This window comes from Ornithorhynchus anatinus, chromosome 11 (genome assembly GCF_004115215.2).
Source record: "Ornithorhynchus anatinus isolate Pmale09 chromosome 11, mOrnAna1.pri.v4, whole genome shotgun sequence".
Taxonomy (NCBI): Eukaryota; Metazoa; Chordata; class Mammalia; order Monotremata; family Ornithorhynchidae; genus Ornithorhynchus; species Ornithorhynchus anatinus.
In genome coordinates, this window is record NC_041738.1 from 25,115,164 (window position 1) to 25,141,558 (window position 26,395).

Below are 26,395 nucleotides of genomic sequence, written 5' to 3' on the forward strand. Positions count from 1 at the left end.
TAAGCTCTTAACAAATACCAACATTATTATTATCCCCATTTTCCAGATGAGGTCACTGAGACCCAAAGAAGTGACTGGCCCACAGTCCCCCAGCTGCCAAGTGGCAGAGCCAGGATTCGAACCTATGACTTCTGCCTCCCCAGACAGGGGGGATACAAGGAGTATGTTTGTGCCATGTGGGGCTCACAGTCTTAATCCCCATTTGACAGATGAGGTCACTGAGGCCCAGAGAAGTGAAGCAACTGGCCCATAGTCACCCAGCTGACAAGTGGCAGAGCCAGCACTAAAAATCATAATAATAATAATGTTGGTATTTTTTAAGCGCTTACTATGTGCAGAGCACTGTTCTAAGCGCTGGTGTAGGTACAGGGTCATCAGGTTGCCCCACGTGAGGCTCACAGTCTCATTGGAGAAGCAGCGTGGCTCAGTGGAAAGAGCTTGGGCTTGGGAGTCAGGGGTCAGGGGTTCGAATTCTGGCTCTGCCACTTGTCAGCTGTGTGACTGTGGGCAAGTCACTTCGCTTCTCTGTGCCTCAGTTCCCTCATCTGTCAAATGGGGATGAAGATTGTGAGCCTCACATGGGACAACCTCATTCCCCTGTTTCTCCCCCAGCACTTAGAACAGTGCTCTGCACGTAGTAAATGCTTAACAAATAGCAACATTATTATGAGTTTTAATGCTGGCTCTGCCAGTTGGCCCCTAGGTATGTCCGTATCTCCTGTATCTCCTGTATCTGCCCCTGTATCTCCCTCAGTGCTTAGAATTAATGTTGGTATTAATGGAAAATCTGGACCTCAGAGCTGGGATTCAAACCCATGAGCACATAGTAAGCACTTAACAAACCCCACGTGGGGCTCACAGTTTTAATCCCCATTTTACAGATGAGGTAACTGAGGCACAGAGAAGTTAAGTGACTCGCCCACAGTCACACAGCTGACAAGTGGCAGAGCTGGGATTCGAACCCATGAGCACATAGTAAGTGCTTAACAAATACCAACATTATTATGCCCCTTTTCCAGATGAGGTCATGAGGCCCAGAGAAGCGACTGCCCCCCCCTCCCCAGTGGCGGAGGCGGGATTCGAACCCGTGACCTCTGCCTCCCCAGCCCGGGCTCTTTCGTGAGTTCGAATCCCGACTCTGCCACTTCACTTATTATGAGTTTTCAACATTATTATGAGTTTTAATGCTGGCAGTTGGCAGCTGTGTGACTGTGGGCAAGTCACTTCACTTCTCTGGGCCTCAGTTACCTCATCTGTAAAATGGGGGTTAACCGTGAGCCTCACGTGGGACAACCTCATTCCCCTGTATCTCCCCCAGCGCTTAGAACAGTGCCCATAGTAAGCGTTTAACAAATACCAACATTATTATCCCCCTTTTCCAGATGAGGTCATGAGGCCCAGAGAAGCGACTGCCCCCCCCCCCCCCCCAGTGGCGGGGGCGGGATTCGAACCCGTGACCTCTGCCTCCCCAGCCCGGGCTCTTTTCCCTGAGCCACGCTGTCGGGAAGGGAAGGGGAGGGGGCTCGCTGAGGGCTGGGGGTGACATGCGCAGTGGCCGCCGCGCCGGAGGGGGAGCGCGCGCGCATGCGCGAGGGAGGGGGCGGCTGGCGGGTAGTGCGCCTGCGCGGGGTCAGAGGTGAGGGCCGCCCCTTCCCGTCTCCTCTCCGCCGGGGCCGCCGCCGCCGCCGCCGCCGTCGTTCGCGCCGCCCGAGCCCGGTCCTCCGCGCCCCCTGCCCTGCCCCGCCATGGCCAACGTGGCCGACACCAAACTCTACGACATCCTGGGGGTGCCCCCGGGCGCCAGCGAGAACGAGCTGAAGAAGGTGAGGCGGGACGGCCGAGGCCTGGTGGCGCGGGCCTTGCGCGCGGGGGAGGACAGGCCTCGGCCCGGAGGCCTCCCCGGAGGAGGAGGCCGCGCCCCTTCCCCCTCCCGGGGGGTCTGCGGGCCGGCTGCCGTGCACGTGATAAGCGCTCAATAAATAGGAACCAAAGGCCTCCGCTCCTTCCCGGCGAGGACGGAGCGGAGGCCCGGACTCCATCCCGGCCCCCCCCTTCCCCGCTGACCTTGGCAGCCCCAACGTGGGGGGCAGGGTGGGCCCCGCACCCCCGCCACCACGCGCACTTCCCCACCCCCGAAATGAAATGAAAATAATAATAATAATAATAATAAAACAAAGGCAGGGCTCCCGCGGCCTCCAAAGTCCGCCGTCGCCTTCCCAAAAAGGACCGGCCTTCGTCCATCCGTTCGGCCGTAGGGACTGAACGTTTACTAGTCGCTCAATCGGGTGGGCGGACCGATTATTAGTCGTTCAATCGTGGGGATGGAGCGTTTACTAGTCGTTCAGTCGTATGGATTGAGCGCTTATTAGTCGCTCAATCGTAGGGATTGAGCGTTTATTAGTCGTTCAGTCGTAGGGATTGAGTGTTTACTAATCGTTTAATCGTATTGACTGAGCGCTTATTAGGCGCTTAATCGGGTGGATGGAGCGTTTACTAGTCGTTCAGTCGTATGGATTGAGCGCTTACTAGTCGTTCAGTCGTATGGATTGAACGTTTACTAGTCGCTCAATCGTATGGATTGAGCTTTTACTAGTCGTTCAGTCGAATGGATTGAGCGTTTACTAATCGTTTAATCGTATTGACTGAGCTCTTACTAGTCGTTCAGTCGTAAGGATTGAACGCTTACTAGTCGCTCAATCGTATGGATTGAGCTTTTACTAGTCGTTCAGTCGAAGGGATTGAGCGTTTACTAATCGCTTAATCTTATTGACTGAGCGTTTACTAGTCGCTTAATCGGGTGGATGGAGCATTTACTAATCGTTCAGTCCTGTGGATTGAGCGCTTAATAGTCGTTCAGTCGTATGGACTGAGCTCTTACTAGTCGTTCAGTCGTATGGATTGAACGCTTACTAGTCGCTTAGTCGTATGGATTGAGCTCTTACTAGTCGTTCAGTCGTGGGGATTGAGCGTTTACTAGTCGTTCAGTCCTATTGATTCAGCGTTTACTAGTCGTTTAGCCGTATTGATTGAGCGCTTATTAGTCGTTTAATCGTATGGATTGAGCTCTTATTAGTCGTTTAATCGTATGGATTGAGCGCTTACTAGTCGTTAAGTCGTGTGGATTGAGCACTTACTAGTCATTCAGTCATATTGATTGAGCACCTACTAGTCATTCAATCGTATTGATTGAGTGCTTACTAGTCGTTCAGTCATATTGATTGAGCGCCTACTAGTCGTTCAGTCATATGGATTGAGCGCCTACTAGTCGTTCAGTCTTATTGATTGAGTACTTACTAGTCGTTCAGTTGTATGGATTGAGTGTTTACTACTAGTTAGTCATATTGATTGAGCGCTTACTAGTCGTTCAGTCGTATGGATTGAGCGCTTACTAGTCGTTCAGTCATATGGATTAGAGCGCTTACCAGTCGTTTAATCGTATTAAATGAGCGCTTCCTAGTCGTTCAGTCGTATTGATTGAGCGCTTACTAGTCATTTAGTTGTATTGATTGAGCACTTACTAGTCATTTAGTCGTATTGATTGAGCGCTTACTAGTCGTTCATTTGTATTGATTGAGCGCTTACTAGTCGTTAAGTCGTATTGAGCGCTTACTAGTCGTTAAGTCTTTTTGATTGAGTGCTTACTAGTCATTTAGTCGTATTGATTGAGCGCTTACTAGTCACTTAGTCGTATTGATTGAGCGCTTACTAGTTACTTAGTCTTATTGATTGAGCGCTTACTAGGCGTTCAGTCGTATGGATTGAGCGCTTACTAGTCGTTCAGTCATATGGATTAGAGCGCTTACCAGTCGTTTAATCGTATTAAATGAGCGCTTCCTAGTCGTTCAGTCGTATTAATTGAGCGCTTCCTAGTCGTTCAGTAGTATTGATAGAGCGCTTACTAGTCATTTAGTTGTATTGATTGAGCGCTTACTAGTCATTTAGTCGTATTGATTGAGCGCTTACTAGTCGTTCAGTCGTATTGATTGAGCGCTTACTAGTCGTTCATTTGTATTGATTGAGCGCTTACTAGTCGTTCATTTGTATTGATTGAGCGCTTACTAGTCGTTAAGTCTTTTTGATTGAGTGCTTACTAGTCATTTAGTCGTATTGATTGAGCGCTTACTAGTCACTTAGTCGTATTGATTGAGCGCTTACTAGTTACTTAGTCGTATGGATTGAGCGCTTACTAGTCGTTCAGTCATATGGATTAGAACGCTTACCAGTCGTTTAATCGTATTAAATGAGCGCTTCCTAGTCGTTCAGTCGTATTAATTGAGCGCTTCCTAGTCGTTCAGTAGTATTGATAGAGCGCTTACTAGTCATTTAGTTGTATTGATTGAGCGCTTACTAGTCATTTAGTCGTATTGATTGAGCGCTTACTAGTCGTTCAGTCGTATTGATTGAGCGCTTACTAGTCGTTCATTTGTATTGATTGAGCGCTTACTAGTCGTTAAGTCGTATTGAGCGCTTACTAGTCGTTAAGTCTTTTTGATTGAGTGCTTACTAGTCATTTAGTCGTATTGATTGAGCGCTTACTAGTCACTTAGTCGTATTGATTGAGCGCTTACTAGGCGTTCATTTGTATTGATTGAGCACTTACTAGTCATTCATTTGTATTGATTGAGCTCTTACTAGTCATTTAGTTGTATTGATTGAGCGCTTCCTAGTCATTCAGTCATATTGACTGAGCGCTTCCTAGTCATTCCGTCGTATTGATGGAGCGCTTCCTAGTCATTCAGTAGTATTGATGGAGTGCTTCTTAGTCATTCAGTCGTATTGATTGAACGCTTACTAGTTCAGTTGTATTGATTGGATGCTTACTATGTGCGGAGCACTCTACTAAGCGCTTGGAATGTCCATTTGGCAACAGAAAGAGACCATCCCCGCCCAACATCGGGCTCACAGTCTACACGGGGGAGACACGAAACAAAACAAGTAGTCAGGTATCAACACCATCTAAATAGAATCCTAGAAATCTACACATCATTAACAAAATAAATAGAGTGATAAATAATATGTAGAAATAGGCACAAGTCCTGAGGGGAGGAAGGGGAGAGAACGGGGGTGGAGATGGGGAATGGGGAGGAGGAGCAGAGGGAAAGGGAGGGCTCAGTCTGGGAAGGCCTCCTGGAGGAGGTGAGCGCTCAGTAGGACATCCGGTCCTCTCCATCCTCATCGATCATAGCATTGTCGCCACCTTCAACTCGAACCCGAGGTCACCACCTGGAAAACAGATTATGCCCCCTACTGGGCCCATCCCATCTTTACCTCCCTCCGACCCCTCTAGACTGTAAGCCCGTTGTGGGCAGGGATGGCCTCTCTTCATTGCCTTTTGTTCTTTCCCAGCGCTCCGCGCAGGGTAAGCACTCAATAAATACAGTCGAGTGAATGAATATCTACCCCACCGAAGCATCCCATCTTGCATTACCTCCCTTCCTCCCCCACCGAAGGAAAAAAGTGAAAGGCCTCGGGGAGGTTCGGCTTGTTGAGGCGAGGGAGGGGTGGAGAGAAGAGATCTTGCCACTGTCATGAGCCAACCAACGTCTCCTCACTTTGGTCGTCACAAAAAGCCCACGCCAGGAGATGATAATTGGCCCGTTGGCTTCCAAACAGAAGAGATCCGACTTTCCGTATTGTGTTGGATGTTAGATGGACCTCTCCCAAGCGCTTAATAGAGTGCTTTGCACACAGTAAGCGCTCCATAAATACGATTCCAACAACTTCCCCCAACTCTCGCCTCAAAGCTCTCCTCCAATTCTCTACCCAAAAAAGTTGCGATTGGTGGGAGCTACTTTCAGGAAGACTCTTCCCCTTTTGAACTGGAACCTGAAACGCATCTAGAGCCATTGTCAGAAAGCCAGGTAATATCCATCGCACAGGAGGAGGAGACTCCTTGGTTGGTCCGAGGCAAGAAGTACAACACCATGGTGCCCGACCTCTGTAATTTTCAAAGTTTCTCGCTCATAGAGTTTGAGGATTTCCAAGCACCTAAGATATTTAAAGCCTCACGGCGTCCTCGTGGATTAGTAGCAATCCAGTTTTATATAGAAAATGAAATGGAGTTACCCATGGCAGTGACAAGCGTGGAACAGAACCCGGAGGGCTGGACATCCTGTCACCTTACCGGAAATACTAGCCTGTATTATATAACTCATCTGAGGGAAGAGTTTATTACAGAAGAGTTACTAACTAGGGAAATCCAACTTTAGAGTTATTCAGATCTCTTGGTGAGCTGCCAACTCTCCTTTAAGTGTATCTAAAATAATGGTCAGTGAAACAGTGTTCCACTCTTATATTGGGCCTCCCTTTACTATTGTCTGCCTCGAGTTTTAATCTCTCTTTCATTACATATGATGACAATCTGTTTAGGCATATCACCGGAGAATTTCAAAATTGCAAACGTTGAGATTCTCTTAAATAAGAAAGCCATTTGTAAGGATGACCCGCCTTAATTAAAATGTACCAGTGGGTCGTTTCCTTCTCTTCTCTCCCTCACCCCCCTCCCAGAAGCACACACCCTCTGAATCACCCACCTGGTATGACAAGTTAGGGGACGGATGGACCAAGGAGGTGTGGTGGCTTGCTTGTCCCAAATGTTTCTGGCCCCAGCGCAGCTAAGTGGCATTTTTGGAGGACCCTTGACTTGATTTCCCTAGGCATGCCTTGGGCAGGTCTGGTTTTTAGGAAAAAATAGGTCGGTTTGGAAAGAACAAGTTGGGACAATTTTTCAAGGAGCACCTTTGTAACTTATTTTGTCTCTTCCCAATCAGGCATACAGAAAGTTGGCCAAGGAATACCATCCTGATAAGAATCCAAATGCGGGGGACAAAGTAAGATGATTTTTTTTTTTTTCCCTCTCTTGAAATCTTTCAGGTTACATCCGTTCTCCTACTCTGAAAGAAATGACGGACAAAGGAGTTGGGCGGGTATCCTCGGGTTTAATCCCCCGAGTTCTCAATTTCAGTGCTGTGAAAAAGCACGGGGCGCAGCGTACGCTCTCGTTTAAAGAAGGGGAAATGATCGGGAGGTAAACGAAAGTACTCAAGCTTTGTAAACCTCTTGAATTAAGTGTGACTCGTAAATTCCATTTAAAAATCCGATTTTCTTTTTTTCTTCTGCAGTTCAAAGAAATCAGTTTTGCATACGAAGTTCTCTCAAATCCCGAGAAACGCGAGCTATATGATCGCTATGGAGAGCAAGGCCTTCGGGAAGGTAGCGGTGGAAGTGGCGGAATGGACGATATTTTCTCTCATATTTTTGGCGGGGGGTTGTTCAGCTTCATGGGTAGTCAGAGTAGAAGTCGTAATGGCAGAAGAAGAGGCGAAGACATGATGCATCCACTCAAGTGAGTATTTTTACTTAGCCATTATATGAAATTGGCCTTGAACATCATCTCTGACTGTCATTAAAAGGGAGGGGCGGGCGGTTATTTTTTTTTGCCGCCGCTTGGTGTCTTGAATTTTTTTATTCTGTGGGTCCTTATTTTGTTCTGAAGTAGCTCGGTGTTATTTGTCTTGACTGTGGCTTTAGTTTGAAACTTTTATAGCAAGAGCTTGAAGAGGTTGCCCGATTACATTTGGTTTGCAAGCTAAACTAATGCTTGGATTCTAAACAGACTTCCAAATTGGTTTCTGGGGCATGTTGGCTTCCAGCCTAGCACCAACCTGCCAGCATGTGATCGGTGTCTGACCTTGGTCACAGACCGGGACCTAGAAGCTTCATGTATTAAAAAATGACGGACAGAGTTTATGAACGAGTATTCTTTTCCTATAGAATTTCAAATGGGTGGGCAGTCTGAGTTTCAGGAAGTTGGCCACTGTCATTATTAAAAACATACATTGGGATCATAAACAGGAAGAATCGTGTGTGAGCTGTGACTTATTTTAAGTCCCTGCCCATTTCCCTCTGTTTATGTTTCACGTACCTTTGGGAACCCGGTATCAACCTGATATTTGCTACGGAATGAGGATGGAGATCTTTGGAAGCCATCAAAACGTTATCACATAGAAACCTTTTCTGTGTTGCTTTAGAACGATTTCATTTCAGAATGTTTAAGTTTTGGTTCAAGACTGTATATTCCTGTGGCAAGAAGGATATATCCAAATGTAAGGCCTTGCCACAAAGTATGGCTGAATGTGTTTTGATTCATGTGGGTGTCGGCTATTCTAAAGATGCTAATTTTTACTTATTACCAGCCGGTTCAGTTGAGCTTGAGTGAGGAAGGTTAGAGCATTGAAGCAGTGTTTTCTCTTTCCGTCCTTCCCTAGAGTACAGTATGCGTGGCCCAATAATATCAGAAAATTAATATTAATATTAATTAATTATTAATAAATTAATAATAAAATATTGATATTAATATTATCAACCCACGGGAGATTACTTTTCCTGAATGCTTACCCATCAGTTCCTAAAGCAGTATGGCCTAGTGGCAAGAGCACGGGCTTGGGAGTCATTGGTCATGGGTTCTAATCCCGCACCCGCCACTTGTCTGCTGTGTGACTTTGGGCAGGTCATTGTGCCTCAGTTACTTTGTCTGTAAAATGGGGATTGAGACTCTGAGCTCCACGTTGGGACAACCTGATCATCTTGTATCTCCCCCAGGGCTTAGAACAGTGCTTGGCACATAATAAGCGATTATCAAATACCATTACTATTATTAAAATTTTAAGATGTTCATTAATTTTCATTTTATATGATATATAGCTTTGCAATTACACTGAAATATTAGTATGAAAGCTGTTTATTAAGGAAGTGACCTATAACCTTTAGGCATGTTTTATTTTCTTATACTGAGAGTAGTTTTTTTGTTTTTGGATTATTTTGCCACTCACAAAGTTGCCAAGTGAACAAGATTTTCATTTTTTCCATCGCCGGCAGCTCTATTAGCCTTCATAAGTCCTCCTCCCGTGATCCTGTCTCTGTAGGTAAAGAGGCTCGCCCATCTTCAAATCTCCTGTATTCTAAAAGAAGCTATCAGTGGAATCTGCGCGCTAACTGTGCTACAAACACTATGAAGTGGTTGGGAGAGTATAATCTGTGTTGGTTACAAAGAGCTTACTGTCTACAGGGGGAGTTAAACTTTAAAATAAGTTAGGGACAGGGGAAATAGTAAAGTAGGAGAGAAAAAGGAAAGACATTTATGTCAACCTTCGATACTGCCTTTTGGAAGAGGGGCATTTTGATCTTTTCAGCCCCGCTATAAAAGGCTGCAGAGGATTCACGAAAGCTTCATATCCTTTTTATTCATTCAGTTGTATTTCTTGAGTGCTTACTGTGTGCCAAGCACTGTACTGAGCACTTTTTATAATCAGAACAGACAGAAACTAATATTCTGATACTTATGGGTCACTACCCTACTCCATCTAGAGTCTACAAGTTAGTGTTCAATTAAATTCCCTCAATCATAAAATCTCAACCAATTGCTTATTTTAAAGAGGAAGCAGTCACTGAATTGCAAAAAAGGTATTCAATTAATCAGTGGTTTTTCCTGGGAGCTTACTATGTGCAGAGCAGTGTGCTAAGCGCTTGGGAAGAGTACAATATGGCAGAATTAGCGGCACGTTCCCTGCTCAGTTCAGCTTACACTGTACATAGCAGGTGTGAAAAGCCATCATTTACAGCACTCACTATACAGTTTTGAACATGCCTAGGGGCCCAACTTGATTTTTTTTCTTTCCCCCTCTCCCTTTCTAGAGTATCTTTAGAAGATTTATATAACGGCAAGACAACAAAACTACAACTTAGCAAGAATGTTCTCTGTAGTGCGTGCAATGGGTAAGTTTTTACTTCTTCTCAGAATTCTCTTCATTCCTTGATAAGCGTCAAGTCCCTCAGGTAAAATTTTCTCAACTAAAACTATAAACTTAATACAGGATTAGGCAGCGACATGAAAATCAGTGTGACTAAAATGTGCATTACTTATGTTTTGGGTAGCAGTGCAAAGCAGGCTTATGTTCGACGGGACATTATCCTGCCTGACTTCCTGCAGTCGAGACTAACTGGCTCCTTCGTTTTTAGGCAAGGTGGTAAGTCCGGAGCCGTGCAGAAGTGTAGTGCTTGTCGGGGCCGAGGTGTGCGCATCATGATCAGACAGCTGGCTCCCGGGATGGTACAGCAGATGCAGTCTGTGTGCTCCGATTGCAATGGTGAAGGTAGGCCAACGGTTGCTCTGTGCTCTTAACATTGATCAGAGAGGTTAGGAAACACGAGACGTAGACCGGAACGAAGGTTCGTTGGGTTGCCCCCCGCCCCCCATCAAGCTACGCTCATCTATTTGCCATTGAGATTGTCAGAGCCACTGTTCACTTGAACCTATTCGACTCTTGGTGGTACTGTATTTCTTGAAACTGATTCATAAATAAGGTGCAGCGTGGCCTAGTGAAAAGAGCACAGGGCTGGGAGTCAGAGGATCCGGGTCCTAATCCTGGCTCTGCCGGTTGCCAGCTTTGTGCCCTTTGGCAAGTCTCTCAACTTTCCTGTGCCTCAGTTTCTTCATCTGTAAAATGGGAATTCAGTGCCTGTTCTCCTACTGTGAGCCCTGTGTAAGACAGGGATTGTGTGCCAACCTGCTAACTTAAATCATTGTAAGCACTTCACAAAAGTAATAATGATAATATGCAAATAAACTTTTCTAGGGATTGAATTCATAGTTACTGTCACCATATACCTGTTCCTGTGGAATTTCACCAGTATTATGCTTCTTTGTTATTGCTTTTTTTCTTCCCTTTCCCACCTTTTTAATAAGCTGTGAATGAGTAAAAATTGGTAAAAAACTTTCTTTTCATTTTGTCCTTACACGTTCTCTCCTGAATGTCAGCAATTGCATGGACAGTTTTCATTATTATTGGGAGGGATGGGCATCTGGGATCTTCCATTTACCTGCTCAAAATTTTCTGCTCCTGTTATGGATTTCAGTTTGCGGGGTTTTTGAAGTAGAGTCCCATCAGTGATATTTAATAAGCACTTAAGACAATACAATAAAGTACACATACTGTGCCCTCAAAGAGCTTCAGAAACGAACAAAACCCAAAGTTAACCCTAAGGCTGTGCGGTAATTTTTGACTCAGTTTTCAAAACTTAAAAAATATTCCCAGGATTGCTGCTTTTGTGTGATACCTGGCTCTTCCCCTTGCCTCCTGTATGATTTTGGACAAGCCAGTTGACTTCTGGGCCTCAATTTCCTCATCTGTAAAATAAAGATTAAATACCTGCTCTCCCTCCCCCTTAGACTCTGAGCCCCTTGTGGAACAGGAACTGTATCCACTGTGTCTGATGTGAGTGTTTTGTATCTACTCCAGCATTTAACACATTACTAAGTGCTCAGCAAATACCGCAGTTGTTATTATATGGGAACAGGTGACTTCCTTTCCTCCTCCCCGTCCTGGGAACTCAGGGATTTGAGGCTCATTGCGTTTCCTTTAGGTCCCATGCCCTACCTGCCAAGCCAAGTATCTGAAACCTATTTGTAAATTATTTAAGTGTACGTAGCTCCCCCCTAGACTGTAAACTCCTCTTGGGCAGGGTTTATGTCTACCAACCCTATTGTGTTATACTCTCCTAGAAACTTAATATAGTGCTCTGCACACAGTAAGTACTCAATAAAGATCATTAACTGCTTGAGGCAGGCAGCTAAGTGGGTGTGCGCTCTGGGTGGTGCACTGTGGGTTTCCTTCTTGGCATGCCTGATTCAACAACTTGAGGTTTTGAAATGAGACCAGTGATAAACAGGAGTCCATACGAAATTTAATCACTGAGTTTCTGAAGGTCTTTCCCCAGATATCTGACTTCTGTCTCTTACTCTTTTTAGGGGAGGTAATCAATGAAAAGGATCGTTGTAAAAAATGTGAAGGGAAGAAAGTGATAAAGGAAGTAAAGATTCTTGAAGTTCATGTAGATAAAGGCATGAAACACGGGCAGAGGATTACATTTACTGGTGAGGCAGACCAGGCCCCAGGAGTGGAACCAGGAGATATTGTGCTTCTACTACAAGAAAAAGAGCATGAGGTAACTTTTTTTTCATTATTGTTCATTGAAACCGTGCTGCTTTATGGGAAATGTTTTCATGTAACAAGAAGAAAAGAAAAATGTAATAAAACTAATTACCACCTGAAAGGAATTCATGTTTCCCGAGTTGACAGAGCTTTAGTTAAAACTATTTACGCACATTAAATTCACTGTCTACTACTAGGGTGTGACCTCGAAAAAACTAGTTTGTGTTCTTGTCTGTCCGTCTCCCCCGATTAGACTGTAAGCCCGTCAAACGGCAGGGACTGTCTCTATCTGTTGCCGACCTGTTCATCCCAAGCGCTTAGTACAGTGCTCTGCACATAGTAAGCGCTCAATAAATACTATTGAATGAATGAATGAATAGTTTGTGATATTAGGTCTGCCCTTTTAAAATTAGAGAGGTTTCCAGAGTTACCCTTTAAATGCCAGGATATATTATGAGGTTTGCATTTAATTTTTTTTTTAGCAGTACCCCCTCTGCTTACTTCTTTAACCTGTCTCCCCTCTTCATCCTGTTCATCTGCCTCTGGTGTTGCAATATAGTAAATCCGAAAGAGCTAATTCTATATTCCCTTTTGTTAGCAAGAAGTCACTGTGCTAAATTACCCAGGATGGAAGCATTAATAACTCTTCTTCAGACCAGGCATTTAATCAGAAGGAGTAATAGATGTGGAATTTGGCCAGATTTCAAAAGAGGACTCTTCCTGAGTACTTGGAAGAACTGTAAAACTGATTACTCGATGTCAGCTAATAAATGATATTTTAATCAGCTACAGTTTGAAAGAATGTATGAAAGAAAATTCAGAGAGATTTAAGACCACAAACTAAGATTTTTCTCCAGAGAAACTTCAAAATCATCAACTCTCTGGCCTACCTTTCCATCAGCTTAATTAGAATGTATTATCTTGGTTGGTTAGCTTGATTTATCCAGCAGACAGGTAAAGAGCTTTCTCACTCATTCTGCGTGATAAGGCAGAGCAGAAATCTCTCTCCACTCAGGGGATTTGGCTCCTCCCGGTACCACTCTTCACTGGTACAAAAAAGTCAAAAAATCCCACTCTCAGCAAAGACTGACCATAATACCGTACAAACACTAGGCAGGTGATGTAGTGGGCTTCCCTGATGGCCTCATGCTATTACTATTACCCCCGATCCTTCCGTAACATTTTTCGTTGCGTGCTTTGGCTAGAATGTTGTTAGGGCATTAGGGAATGTTCATCTGACAACAGAACCCTGTTTGGATACCGCACGCTGAGGTATCGGAAGAAATAGTTTTCGCCCCTGCTTGCAAGTGTCAAAATGGGTGAGTGCTAGACCACTAATGTTTCTTAAAATGAGGTTTTGCAAGGCTCAGCCACCAACATGGAGAGCTGGCTGAGCTAATTTGTCCAATATACAAGAGGGTCTCCTGGGCAGAGCTTTTCAAATTAGGGGTTGGGAGTTCCAAACAGCCATTTAGTGAGGGTGTGGGTGAATTAAGGGTTTTGTGAGTGGCAAGAGCCTAGCCTTTCTTCTCACCTTGTAGGTCTCTCGTGCCCAGAGAAAAATGAATTGGACTTTTTCATGGGAGTATTGAAGGAGAACTTTGAGGGATAAAGGGAGCCCTTGTAGCAGGAGATTAGAACACTTTTCTGGAGCTTTCTACTGTAAACTTGGCTTCTGAAGTTGAAAACTAAAAAGATAGTATTTGATCCAGTAATATGTGGGGAGGAGAATGTGCCAAAATGAAATTGCTTTTGTTGCATTAGGTAATAGCTGTTAAAAAATAAGTTTTTGATTCGTCAGTGATTTTCCTGTCAAGTTATAACCGATAAAGTGAACTAAGAGAATCGGCTCATTATTCCATGATTAAAAATGGGGAAATAACCTCGTTTTGAAAAATCAAAATAATGAATTCAATAAACTGCATACTTTTGGAAAGGATTATTTATGACTCCTGGAAAGTTTGACAGCTTTTTTGATCTGATTTTTGCATTAACTCCAGTTTTACTGAAGGTTTAGAGAGTCAGGAGCTGGGCAGAGAGCCTGGGCACCTGCACCACCCTCATGAAACAGAAACAAACTTCAGAATTTATCCTGTTTTCTGGCTGTATTTTAAATATGAACATTTATCTTGGAAGAAAATGATATAAAAATAATTTTTCTGCTTAATAATAGGGTGGGACAAACAAAATGCAATTGAGGAAATGGGCTAAAATGATTTTAGCAAAAAGAATAACTCTTGAGCACATTTACCTCTGGGTAGGACACTGTCCTCTCAGAAAAAACAAGTAATTAAAGTAAGTTTATTCTAGAAAACATGCCCAGAAATGTCTTGTGCTGTTTCTATTTCCAAATAATGTTGTTCTTCACCTGAAATGTCCAGCATTTTTCAGAAGATGGGCTAGAACTAGTAGCAATCCATTAGTGGGAGTGGCTTTTTATGAACTGCTAGAATTTGCTGTTCTTAGCATGCTTGAGCTACTTTCAGAACTAGGAGTAAATTCTCTGGTCCGTCTTCCTTCTGCCAGACTGCAGGATCCTTTTCCGGGGTTCTGAAGACAAAGGATTGGGGAGAAGTGGATTTGGGAACCTAAGCCAAACTTTTCAGATAAACATATATGAGTGCTGAGGTGATTGATGGAGGTATCTTGCCTGAGAGGCGGCAGGGCATTAGGGACTACCGCTCCGGGAATGTGTTTACCATTATGACCTTGAAACCAAATATCAGTTGAGTGGCAGAATCATCGGCCAAGTCCAATCAGTGGTATTTTTGGCTCCCTGTTTTAAGCACTTGGGAGAGTACAGTACGACAGAGTTAGACGTGTTCCCTGCCCACCCGAAACTTTAAGCATCTCGAGGGCGAGACAGACAAGAAAATATATTAGGGATATGTGCATAAGAACTGTGGGGCCGTTGTCCGCCCTGCTTATTGCCTGCTGTGGATAGGCTACAGGGGCAACAGGTTGAAAGTGATCATGATGTAAAAGACTTGCCACTAGCTACAATGTTGTGGCAGAGATTTTACAGTGCTGGCATACAATGTGCTATTCATTGCTGACAAAGGCTGCTGTGGGAGGTAACTTTATATTCCATATGGCTTTCATTCGAATGATATTTCATGAGAAATGAGGTATTGTTTTCATATTGACCTGTGCCTCTATAGTTAGGACTGAAAGCTAGACGTTTACATTCTCAGGGTAACTAAATTACATTGCATGCTGAGGAACTGTAAAGTTAGGCACGGTGCATGTAGAAAATTGCTAATATCCTTTCCTCCCTTCCACTCACCCTAAGAATTCAGCTTACCCTTTGAGGAAGTCAAAGATACAGAGTTTTGTGGCGAGGGAAAAGCATGTACCACAAAGGTTCCAGTCCCCTGAGTGAGAGGATCTTTGAAAAATGCTATCCTGTGCTTATGTATTTGGTTAATATTGACTTTTCAAATGGGGGAAATCATCCTTGGTCTAAGGGAAATTACAGTGGATTAAACAGAGCTCTTTTATAAACTGATCATTACTGACAGAGCATCAAGCCAATTGTTGGATCTTATAACCCATAAGAGGACTGAGGCCTAGAGGCTCCACAAGCTTCCCAAGCCAGCAGTTTTGCCATTTAAAAAACGCCTTATTAACTCCTCTTTTTTTGTCCCTCGTCTGCTATGCCATAAATCAACGCTATGGAGAAGGCTTCCTATTTTGTGTCGTTTTATGCACGCAAACACCATCAATTCCTAGGTTTGCCTGCCATTATCACTCCCCATTCATGCACCTTCCCAAGTTTAGCTGTCCTCTCATACACACAAAGTTCCCCACACCAAGGAAACGGGGGCTTTCCAATCACCGACCATGCACACGGAAGTACGTAAATAATTCATCTTGCCCATGCTACAGAATTTGTCTACAGAATTTGTCTAGTGTAAGTAAGCCCACCAAGTCTCTCTAGAGAAGGGAATTTGCAGAATCGATAGGACCGTGTGTCTGGATCTGATCCCGTGCAATTTATAGGCGCTTACTGGTTTCTTTTTTGCTTTCCTCCAGTCATTCCAGAGAGATGGGAACGATTTGCATATGACACACAAGGTAGGACTCGTTGAAGCTCTCTGTGGATTCCAGTTCACGTTCAAGCACCTCGATGCCCGTCAGATTGTCGTGAAATATCCTCCTGGCAAAGTCATCGAACCAGGTAAATCTTGATTTTTAATATGATAACTCGATTCATTCATTTTGATTGATTTTTATCCCTATTTTGTAGTTTTTGATTATTTTAGTATAGAGAAATTCACACCAGAGATTGGGAAGATGCTGCCCTGTTATCCAACTGTCTTGTCTCTAGCCCAATGGTTGGCATAGAGTAAATTTAGCTTAACGATTGCTCGTGAGGACTATCATGGTGGTTTTTCTTTTATTTCCTTTCCCAAATTCACAGGCTGTGTCCGGGTTGTTCGAGGCGAAGGAATGCCCCAGTATCGTAATCCTTTTGAAAAAGGTGATCTTTATATAAAATTTGATGTGCAGTTTCCTGATAACAACTGGATTAGCCCAGAGAAGCTATCTGTAAGTATTGCCCAATTTAAAATATTTGTGTCCTTTCGCCATTTGTAGCAATATTTGGGGAAACAGGAGAAACAGCATGGCCTAGTGGAAAGAGCTCGGGCCTGGGAGTCAGAGGACTTGGGTGCTAAACCCGGCTCTGCCACTTGTCTGCTGTGGGACTCTGGGCAAGTCACTTCACTTTTCTGGGCCTCAGTCACCTCATATGTAAAATGGGGATTAAGACCGAGCCCACTGTGGGACAGGGACTGTGTCCAAACTGGTTATCTTGTGTGTGTACCCCAGAGCCTAGTACAGAGCCTGGCGCGTAGTTAGCTCTTAAGAAATAGCACCATTATTATTGGTCCTTTATATATTAATTATGATAAGTGGATATTAGATGAAATACAAAGATTTTTGGTGTTCTCAAGTGTTACGATCCTAACAGGCCTTCCCTCAAGACTTTTCCCATACCCACCTGGCAGTAGCTCTTTTCAAGCAACAGTGACTCAAAGCCATTATTTACATAATTCTGGGTCCAGCCAGCTCGGCATCAGGGGCTAGCAAAGAGTAGCCTGAGTGTGTGTGTCTATGTGGACGAGAGAAACAGGAGTCGGGAAAGGGAGTGATCGAATTAGTTCTTATTAAAGAGGATATGTAAATGATTTTGGCGGGAACTGAGTCTCTCTAGGGGTTGGCCGGGCTTTCACAGTAGATCAGATTGAACTTTCCCAAGAAACAGAGGAATCGGGAGAGACGTCCTCTCTGATGTCAGAGGAAGCTTTCTTCCAGTACCTTGCAGAGTTAAATGATTTTCCCTTTTCCATGAAGGAACTTGAAGATCTTCTGCCAGCTAGACCAGAAGTTCCCAGTGTGATTGGTGAAACAGAAGAGGTAGATCTCCAGGAGTTCGATAGCACTCGTGGTTCAGCAGGTGGTCAGAGACGCGAGGCTTATAACGATAGCTCTGATGAGGAGAGCAGCCACCATGGACCCGGAGTACAGTGCGCCCATCAGTAAACGTAGAGGAAAAAAGTTGCACAGAAGGATTTCCTTTCCAATTTTGCCTGATTTGTTGTCAGCAATCCAGCTGGATTGTTAAGCAATCCAGATGAACTGATGGACATCTGTTGCTCTATGTGTAACTTTTAAAATTGGTTATAGTATCTACAGAGTGTATAATTTAAACTAACCACAAAGCTTTACATCTTCATTTTGACCGTCCTGTAGCAGAATAAAAGCACTTGAAAGGAAAACCAGACAACTCCCTTTCACATGGATTCTAAGTTTCAGTCCTCAGTATCTGTGCTTGATTTTTACCAGTTTTGTGTCGATTTTACGTTTCCTATTTTAAATCCTACATTGTAAAGTTTGTGTACAATTCATCCCGAAGCTTTGTATTTGGCTGCACTTGCATAAGCTGCTACAAATAGAATAAAGAATTTCATAGCCTGTATCTATCATTTAGATGCATGGTAAATGGGCTTTGCACACAATGGGTTTGGAGCTGACTGGGAACAATGGAAGACTAAGTTAGAAGTGGTTGTAAAGTTTTTTTTTTTTTGGTTTTGTTTTCTTTTTTTTACCATCTTGTGAAAGGTTTCTGAAACGCGATAATAAAAGCAGTTGATGTATAAATATTCCCGGTGTCACATTTTTAAAAGTATGGACAAGTTTTAACAGTTCTTATAAAACCCATTGGAGTGAGGTTTCATGCTTCAAGCCCTTACCGAGTTTTTTAAAGGAAAGCTGGATGGTGGTAGAAACAGGCTTTGTTGGTATCATAATGGCATTTTGTATGTAGTGTCAGCCAAAGGTAATGTGTTAAATGAATAGTAATGTTTATAGCATTGCTGGCCAGGCTAACGTACACCTCTTTCCCCCCCTGCTTTGTAGGGATTCATTGAGATTATGGGGGGGGGGGGGGGGCGCTGTCTAGATACTACTAATCTCAACTGGGCAACAGAAATGGTGACTTCATAGCCCTTGTGCTGTGTCTGTGTGTGTAATAAATAACTTGGTCATCTATCTTCCACTCTAGTTGAAATTTGAAGTGGAAATAATTTTAAAAGTTAGGCTGATGCAACAAGAAATATCAGGTAAAGTTAAATACAATTTGAAATTGTAAGACTTTTTTTGCAATTGAATGTAATGTGTTTCCTCCCAAACTCCGGGTTAAAACTGTCAAGAAACATTGAAGGGAAATAGTAGAAGTTAAACGGATTTTCTTGGATGCTACTAAATCTGTGTAGGGATAGGAGGGAGACAATAAAAATCAAATCTGAATTTGAATATTTTGACATCCATTCTTTAGCCTGGACAATCATGAGTTCTTTATAAGCAGGAGGATTAGAAGAGGGATGAGGAAGTTCCCAGGAAGAACTTGCTCTCAAGCAGTAGCCAAGGAAAGAGTGGTTTATTGTGTTGAGGTTTAGTCAGCAGAAAGACTTCTGAAGACAACCTTGGCTAAAATTGACACAGTTGGAGAGTTGTTGTATCCAAGGCTACATCCCCGCAAACATTTAACTCTGAAGTAAGAAATGCAACTTCTTTATCAACTTGTGAACTTAAAATAAAGGTTTATGCAACATTAAATAGCTGCTCATTAGTCTAGTCTTTTTTGTTTTGGTCCTCAACATAGGCTGTTTAGGTAAATCAGTGGCATTTACATGTGTGCAACGCACTATTCCGGGGGAGCTTGGGAGAGTTCAACAGAAACAAAACAGAGTTTCGGCTCTAATGGGGGTGGCCACCGTGCAAAATATTTACAAATGGTGGGGACAAGAGGAAACCCAAGGATACAGCAGGTGGTTCGAAGGATGTTAGGATGAAATAACCAGAGTATTTACAAATATAAATGCTCAGGCCAAGATTGAAAGATGTGCTAAAGGTATTTATGTGCCTGGAATGTTGGGAATGAGGAAATCTTCATTTGAATTGGCTGATGTTAACATCCTTTTAATCCAAATTCCCTCAACTAGATATGCAGTCCTGGAGGTTACTTACCCTAGAAGATCATTAATCAAAGAGTATCTGGGTTGGCAGTTCATATAGTCGGATGGTCTTAAATTATATTTCATTTTTTTCCATTTCTGATACCTCAATCTTTCCTCCCCAGGACTTCCCTCTCTCCCCGGTTCCCCTCTCATGATATGTAGAACCCCTGACAAGGTTTTCCACAAAACCTAGCACGTAGATTGTCTCTCTCACCCCTGGGTTCATCAGGATTGATCATTCCAGACCAGGAATTAAACCCACGTAAACCCAGAACCCACGTCGACAATTCTTTCTCCTCGTGTTTAGCGGTGGAAGGGTAACCGGGCCTGACAGACTTGATGAAGAATGAAACTCAGAGGAGCTGGCTTCTCTAAAGTTGAAGTTGACACTGCCAAGTGAACAGCCAGCCATCTGCTTTGGTGGTGATGATTCCATAAATCATTCGGGGTGAGTGAATTAAACCGGGAAGCCTGGCTTCTCACCCACTTCAAACATGGCTTCTGATAGGCCTGCTCCCCTCGCAGAAATGGCGTACCTGTCCCAGACTACTGAGGTTTCCCTCACCTAAATTAAGGAGTTTTGTGTTGGGGGCAGGAGGGGTCTCTGAGGTGCTGCCCTGAGAAGCCAAATGGAATTTGGTTTTCTATTTTTTTTTTAAGATGGTTTTTAAGTGCAGTGTGCCAGGCAGCTCTGGGGTAGTTAGAAGATAATCAGGTTGGGTACAATCCATGTCCCACGTGGGGCTCACAGTCTTAATTCCCATTTTACATATAAGGTGAGTGAAGCATGAGAAGTAATGTGCCTGAGGACACGCAGCAGTCAAGTAGGAGAGCTGGTAATAGAACCCACGTCCTGACTCCGAGGCCTGTGTTCTATCCATTAGACGGTGCTGCATCTAACCAAACCCTTCCCTCAGCAGCCAGTAGGGAGCTGTGTGGACAAAAATCCGATTACCCAGGTTAGTGGAGACATGCTAGTTTTAATTCTCAACTGTTAGAGAGCTGAGCTGGTAATCTGATTAGCTCCTGCAGTTTTGCGGAGGCGGCACCGGGCTGCGGCTGATTTTCTCTGTCCCGCCGGGGTGGCGGGAGGCGAGTCAGGTTGGAGGTTCCTTGGTGACGCAGAGGAGTGCAGGTCAGGATTCGGGTGGAGGAGGGGGAGGGGGCAGCATTGGCCGTAAAACAACGCCCAGGGCTCTGGGAGCCACAACGTGTGGGGGTACGGGTACCCGAAGTTGTCATGGCCACCCTTGGGGTGTGATTAACGGGATTCATTCACTCATTCATTCAATCATATTTATTGGGCACTTACTGCGTGCGAAACATCTTCCTGACCACTTGGGAGAGTACAGCATAACAGTATACAGATTCCCTGTCCACAGTGAGCTCACCGTCTAGACAGGAACGAGCTAAGTCCGTGCAGGCAGCTGGTGGTGCCCGGGACATGCTGGGAGCAAAACCCCGAGAGCCGCAGAATAGTGTTCGGCACACAGTAAGCACTCGATCAATGCCACTGATCGATTGATTGCAGTGGATTGGCGACAAGCACCAGGAGGACGCTGGTGGAGAAGTCACTCCTACCGTCTTGGTCTGAGGCCCCAAACCAAAATAATGGTCACTGATGGGATTCAGGGCAGAACCGGCAGTCCTTAAAGCAGGGGGTGGCTAGCAGACCCTAGCTTTCTGTTTCAGAGAAATTCCAACTGTACCCTTGGGCTCTAAAGCAGGACCCAGCACCACTTACCACGTAAGTCATAGGAAGATGAAAATTTCTTTTTGGCTGATGGTCTGGGTAAACAAGTTGGGTTTCTGACTGGTTAATGAATCAATCGTATTTACTGAACACATTCAAACATATTTATTGAATGCTTACTATGTGCAAAGCACTGTACTAAGTGCTTGGGAGCATACAATATAACAGTAAACAGACACATTCCCTGCCACGAGGAGCTTACAGTCTAGAGATGTTTACTGTATGCAGAAGACCGTACTAAGCGTTTGGGAGAGTACAGTATAACAGATTTTATTCATTCAATCGTATTTATTGAGCACTTACTGTGTGCAAAGCACTGTACTAAGTGCTTGGGAGCGTACAACATAACAGTAAACAGATACATTCCCTGCCACGACGAGCTTACAGTCTAGAGATGTTTACTGTATGCAGAAGACCGTACTAAGCGTTTGGGAGAGTACAGTATAACAGATTTCATTCATTCATTCAATCGTATTTATTGAGCACTTACTGTGTGCAGAGCACTGTACTAAGCACTTAGAACAATTCAGCAACAGATACAAACAGTCCCTACCCAACCACCGGAGATTTGGTAAACACTTTCCCTGCCCAAAAAGAGTATGTAGTTTATTTACACCCACTCCCTTGGAGAACCCATTCTCTCCTATGGTTTCAACAACCATTTCTATGCAGATGATTTCCAAATCTACATTTCCATCCTTGACTTCTACTCTGCAGTCTTATGCATGCTCCTGCCTTCAGGACATTTCTACTTGGGTGCCCTACAACACCTCAAACTTATCCTAACCAGAACTCCTTATCTTCCCACCCAAACCCTGTCCCTCTCTCTGACTTTCCCATCCCTGTAGACAGCACCACCATCCTTACTGTCTCACAAGCCCGTAACCTTGGCGTTCTCTACTCACTGCTCTCATTCAACCCACATATTCCGTCACTGAATCCGGTGGGTTCGATCTTCACAGCGTCACTGAAATCCGTCCTTTATTCTCCATCCAAACTGCTACCTCGTTAATCCATGCACGGATCCTATCCCGCTTTGATTATCAGCCTCCTTGCTGATCTCCCTGCCTCCTGGCTCCAGGCCATACTTCACTCTGCTGCCCGGATCCTACAAAAACATTCAGTCCGTGTTTCCCCACTCCTCAAGATCCTCCAGTGGTTGCCCATCCTCCTCCGCATCAAACAGAAACTCCTTTCCATCGACTTTCAAGCATTCGGCCCCCTTTCCCCCTCCTCTCTTGCCTTGCTGCTCTCCTACCACAACCAGGCCCCCCCCACATCACTCCTCTAATGCTAATCCACTCACTGTACCTCAATCTCATCTAATATCGCTGCCAACCTCTCGCTCCTGACCTGCCTCTGGCCTGGAACCCCCTTCCTCTTCATATCCGACAGATGATTATTCCTCTCATTTCAAAGCTTTATCGAAGGCACATCTCCTCCAAGAGGCCTTCTCTGACTTAAACCCTTCTTTCCTCTTCTCCCACACCCTCCTGTGTCAACCCGATTTGCTCCCTTTATTCATCCCTCCTTCAGCCCCCACAACCCTCATGTACATATCCATAATGTATTTATTTGTATTAATGCACGTCTCCTGCTCTAGAATTTTTAGTCATTGTGGGCAGGGAATGTGTCTAACAACTCTTAGAGTGAACTCTCCCAAGAGCTTAGTATAGAACTCTGCACACAAGCACTCAATAACTATGATTGATTGATTACAGATAAGTACATAAATGCTGTGGTTTTGGGGGTTTGTTTAAAAAAACAACAAGTCAAAGAGACCGCTTAAGACCCCCCAGAAGGGAAATGCCTTTTGGGATGTCGGGGGGAGATGTCTCCTGCTAGTTGGGGCAGCGTTCTTTACATCCTTCATGTTCCGGCTGGAAGGGGCTGACTAGACCCAATCAATTGGTCAGTCATATTTACTGAGTGCTTACTGAGTGTCGAGCACTGACACGAGAACCTTGCCTGTCTGTTTCATGCATTGGATGGCCCAGCAATCTCCCTGACTGGTTCATTCAGTGTCCATTTGGAGGTGGCCCTTTAAAACCGCTAAAGTCAAGTCAACAGTGTGGAGATGGGCTGGCCAAAGCTGAACTAGGCTGAGACCAGAATAGATCACTAAAATCCGAGTTTCCAGCCTCTGACCTGACTGAAATGGAGATACCCATTCTGGCAGAAAGGGATGTGGAGTGAAAAAGTACCGGGCTAGGTCAAGGTGGGGAGGGGAAGGAGAAGCGCCTCAGCCCTTTTTCCCTTAGAAGGAATGCCTAGAAACAGATGGCTTTATTAATAGGGGAGGTGATATAAAACACACAAGTTATTCAGTCAGTAGTTGAGAGGGACACCTGAGCAAGTCACTTCACTTTCCTGTGCCTCAGTTCCCTCATCTGTAAAATGGGGATTGAGATCGGTGAGCCCCACATGCAACAGGTACTGTACCCACCCTGATTTGCTTGTATCCACCGCAGTGCTTAGTTCAGCGTCTGGCACATAGTAAGCACTTGACAAATACCACAATTATTGTTATTAGGAAAAGAGAAATCGAAGGAAGATGGCTTTGTGTTATATATGTTTCATTAAAGGGTGATCCTACCCTGTCACCACCAAACTGCTTTCAACAGTACCAAGGAGTGGTGCCCATAGGACCTCAGACAAATAGTCAATAATTCTGAGGCCTTTTCTTGCAGGGAACCCACAGTAATCCAGGACCAGCTGAAGGCTAGGTTAAACTTTTTTTTTTTTTACACATTTTTGAGGACCATAATGTATCTGATTCGGGGATTAATCGGAGAATATAACGCCTTGAGGAAAGTAAACAGGAATGGGAGTCAGTAATTTCCGGCTTCACCACTTGCTTGCCAGAATGAATGAACTTCTCGGTGTCTCAGTTTCCTCATCTCTAAAATGGAGATTAAGTACCTGTTTTGTCTGTCCCCTTTAGAATGTGAACCCCATGTGGGACAGGGACTGTGTCTGACTTGATTGCCTTGTATCTACCCCAGTCCTTAGTACAGTGTCTTATCTTATGCTGTCGAGTCATCTCCGACCCTTAGCGACTCCATGAACACATCTATCTCAGTAATAAAATAATAATAATGAAGTGATAGTAAGCACTTAAATACCATCATTTTTACGAATTTATTCTTGGACTTAATTAGTAAAAGAAATTTAGTCTGCTTCAGCCTTAGGTTGCATTTGCAATACCAATTACCTGGATAAATCAGACTCCAGAAATACATTTCAGCTTCAGAAACCTAGCTGGATAAGGCTGGAAATAGCTGGATAGGAAGGCCAAAGTGTATTTTAAAATCTGCATTCCTAGATATTTGCTTATGTTGACCCTAGGCTCTGCTTCCCAGTGCTGTCCAGAGCTGGGACAAGGGTTATTTTACCTTTCTTTTTTCCTGATGCTGCTGCTTTTAACCTCCTGGGGAATTGGAAAGTCATCCTCAGAGCATTTATTCTAGAGAAGGGCTGCAAATGAAGTTCAGGGATTAAATTAAGATAGCTGAGACTTGACTTACTGGAATGAAAAGATGACCTGCTAGTCTACCCTTGGAGTCTGCAGGATAGCAGAACACTGCAATCTCCTTGAGGACAGGGATCGTGTTCAACTGTTTTGTAATCTTCCGAACCCTGGACTCTGCCCAGAGTAAGCACTCAGTAAATATCACGACCTTGCGTGTTTACAGGGGGTGGGATTGAGATCCAGCTCTCGACGGTAGGCTTGTTGTGAGCAGGGAACACGTCTAGCAACTTTGTTGTTCTGGACTCTCCCAAGTGCTTAGTATAGTGCTCTGCACACCGCTCTCCGGGAGGGGTTGCCAGTTGGATAGGGGAGGCAGAATGCACCTATGGTCCTAACCCTTTTTTCTCTTGCCTCTTATTTGTAAATTATTACTATTACGGTATTTGTTGTTTGCTTACTATGTGTCAAGCACTGTGCTAAGCACTGGGGATAAAACAAGAGAAGCAGCATGGCCTACACGTCCCTGAGAGACAGGGGACATGGGTGCTAATCCCAGCTCTGCAACTTGTCCGCTTTGTGACCTTGGGCAATTCATTTAATTTCTCTGTGCCTGTTACTTTATCTGTAAAATGGGGTTGAGACTCTGAACTCCATGTGGGGGGCGGAATGTGTCCAACCTGATTAACCTGGGCCTGCCCCAGCACTTAGCACAGTGTTAGGCATATAGTAAGTGCTTAAAAAATACGTTAGAAAAAAAGAAGTTGATCAGGTTGGATCCAGTCCCTGTGCCAAATGGGGCTCAGTCTATGGTTAAATTATAAATAAATTATCATCTCCCTTGCTAGTTTGTAAGCTATTTGAGAGAAGGGATTGTCTACTTATTTTCTTATACTTTCCCAAGTGCTCTGTTATCATTGATTAACCACCCCAGTCCCATAGCACTTAGATACACAGCTGTAATTTATTTATATTAATGTCTGTCTCCCCCTGTAGACTGTAAGATCGTGGTGGGCAGGGAATACTTCTCTCTGCCTCAGTTACCTCAACTGTAAAATGGGGACTAAGACTGTGAGCCTCACATGGGACAACCTGATTACCCTGTATCTACCCCAGTGCTTAGAAAAGTGCTCTGCACATAGTAAGCGCTTAACAAATACCAACATTATTATTATTATGTCTGTGATTGTTATATTGTACTCTCCCAAGGGCTTAGTACAGTGCTCTGCACACAGTAAGCACTCAATAAATACAATTGACTGACTGATCACTAAAGAAAAAGTCAAAGTATGCATTCAATCTTATTTTTTGAGTGCTTGCTTATGTGCAGAGCACTGTACTAAGGTCGTGGGAGAGTTCAGGATAAGAATAAACAGGCATATTCCCTGCCCAAAACAAGCATCCATCTTAACCCACGGAGCCAGATAGCCCTGAACAAGCTTCAAAACAAGCTAACAGCAGCTCGCCGTTTGTTAGCACTTACTTTGTGCTAGGCACTCTACTAAAGGGTGGAGTAGACACAAGCTAATCAGGTTATACAGAGTCCATGTTCCACATGGGGCTCACAGTCTTGGCCCCCAATTTACAGATGAGGGAACTGAGGCACAAAGAAGTGAAGTAACTTGCCCAAGGTCGTGCAGCAGACAAGTGGGAGAGCCGG

At 44.2% G+C, this 26,395-nt stretch overlaps 1 protein-coding gene across 1 annotated transcript; it reads left to right on the forward strand.

Moving 5' to 3' along the window:
* The first annotated feature begins 1,675 nt into the window (after positions 1-1,675).
* DNAJA2 (DnaJ heat shock protein family (Hsp40) member A2) lies at positions 1,676-19,112 on the forward strand. The gene is made up of 9 exons (XM_001507592.5): positions 1,676-1,823; positions 6,771-6,830; positions 7,122-7,345; positions 9,694-9,774; positions 10,018-10,151; positions 11,807-12,003; positions 16,026-16,170; positions 16,414-16,541; positions 17,349-19,112. The coding sequence occupies exons 1-9, from the start codon at positions 1,746-1,748 to the stop codon at positions 17,535-17,537; spliced, it is 1,236 nt and encodes a 411-aa protein (XP_001507642.1). The 5' UTR covers positions 1,676-1,745; the 3' UTR covers positions 17,538-19,112.
* The last annotated feature ends 7,283 nt before the right edge of the window (positions 19,113-26,395 follow it).

What these genes read in the sequence shown, in the direction of transcription:
- DNAJA2 (XM_001507592.5), top strand. Translation starts at nt 1,746, where the DNA reads ATGGCCAACGTGGCCGACACCAAACTCTACGACATCCTGGGGGTGCCC. An exon ending in GCGAGAACGAGCTGAAGAAG is followed by an intron (nt 1,824 to 6,770) that starts GTGAGGCGGGAC and finishes CTTCCCAATCAG; the next exon opens with GCATACAGAAAGTTGGCCAA. An exon ending in TGGCAAAGTCATCGAACCAG is followed by an intron (nt 16,171 to 16,413) that starts GTAAATCTTGAT and finishes CCAAATTCACAG; the next exon opens with GCTGTGTCCGGGTTGTTCGA.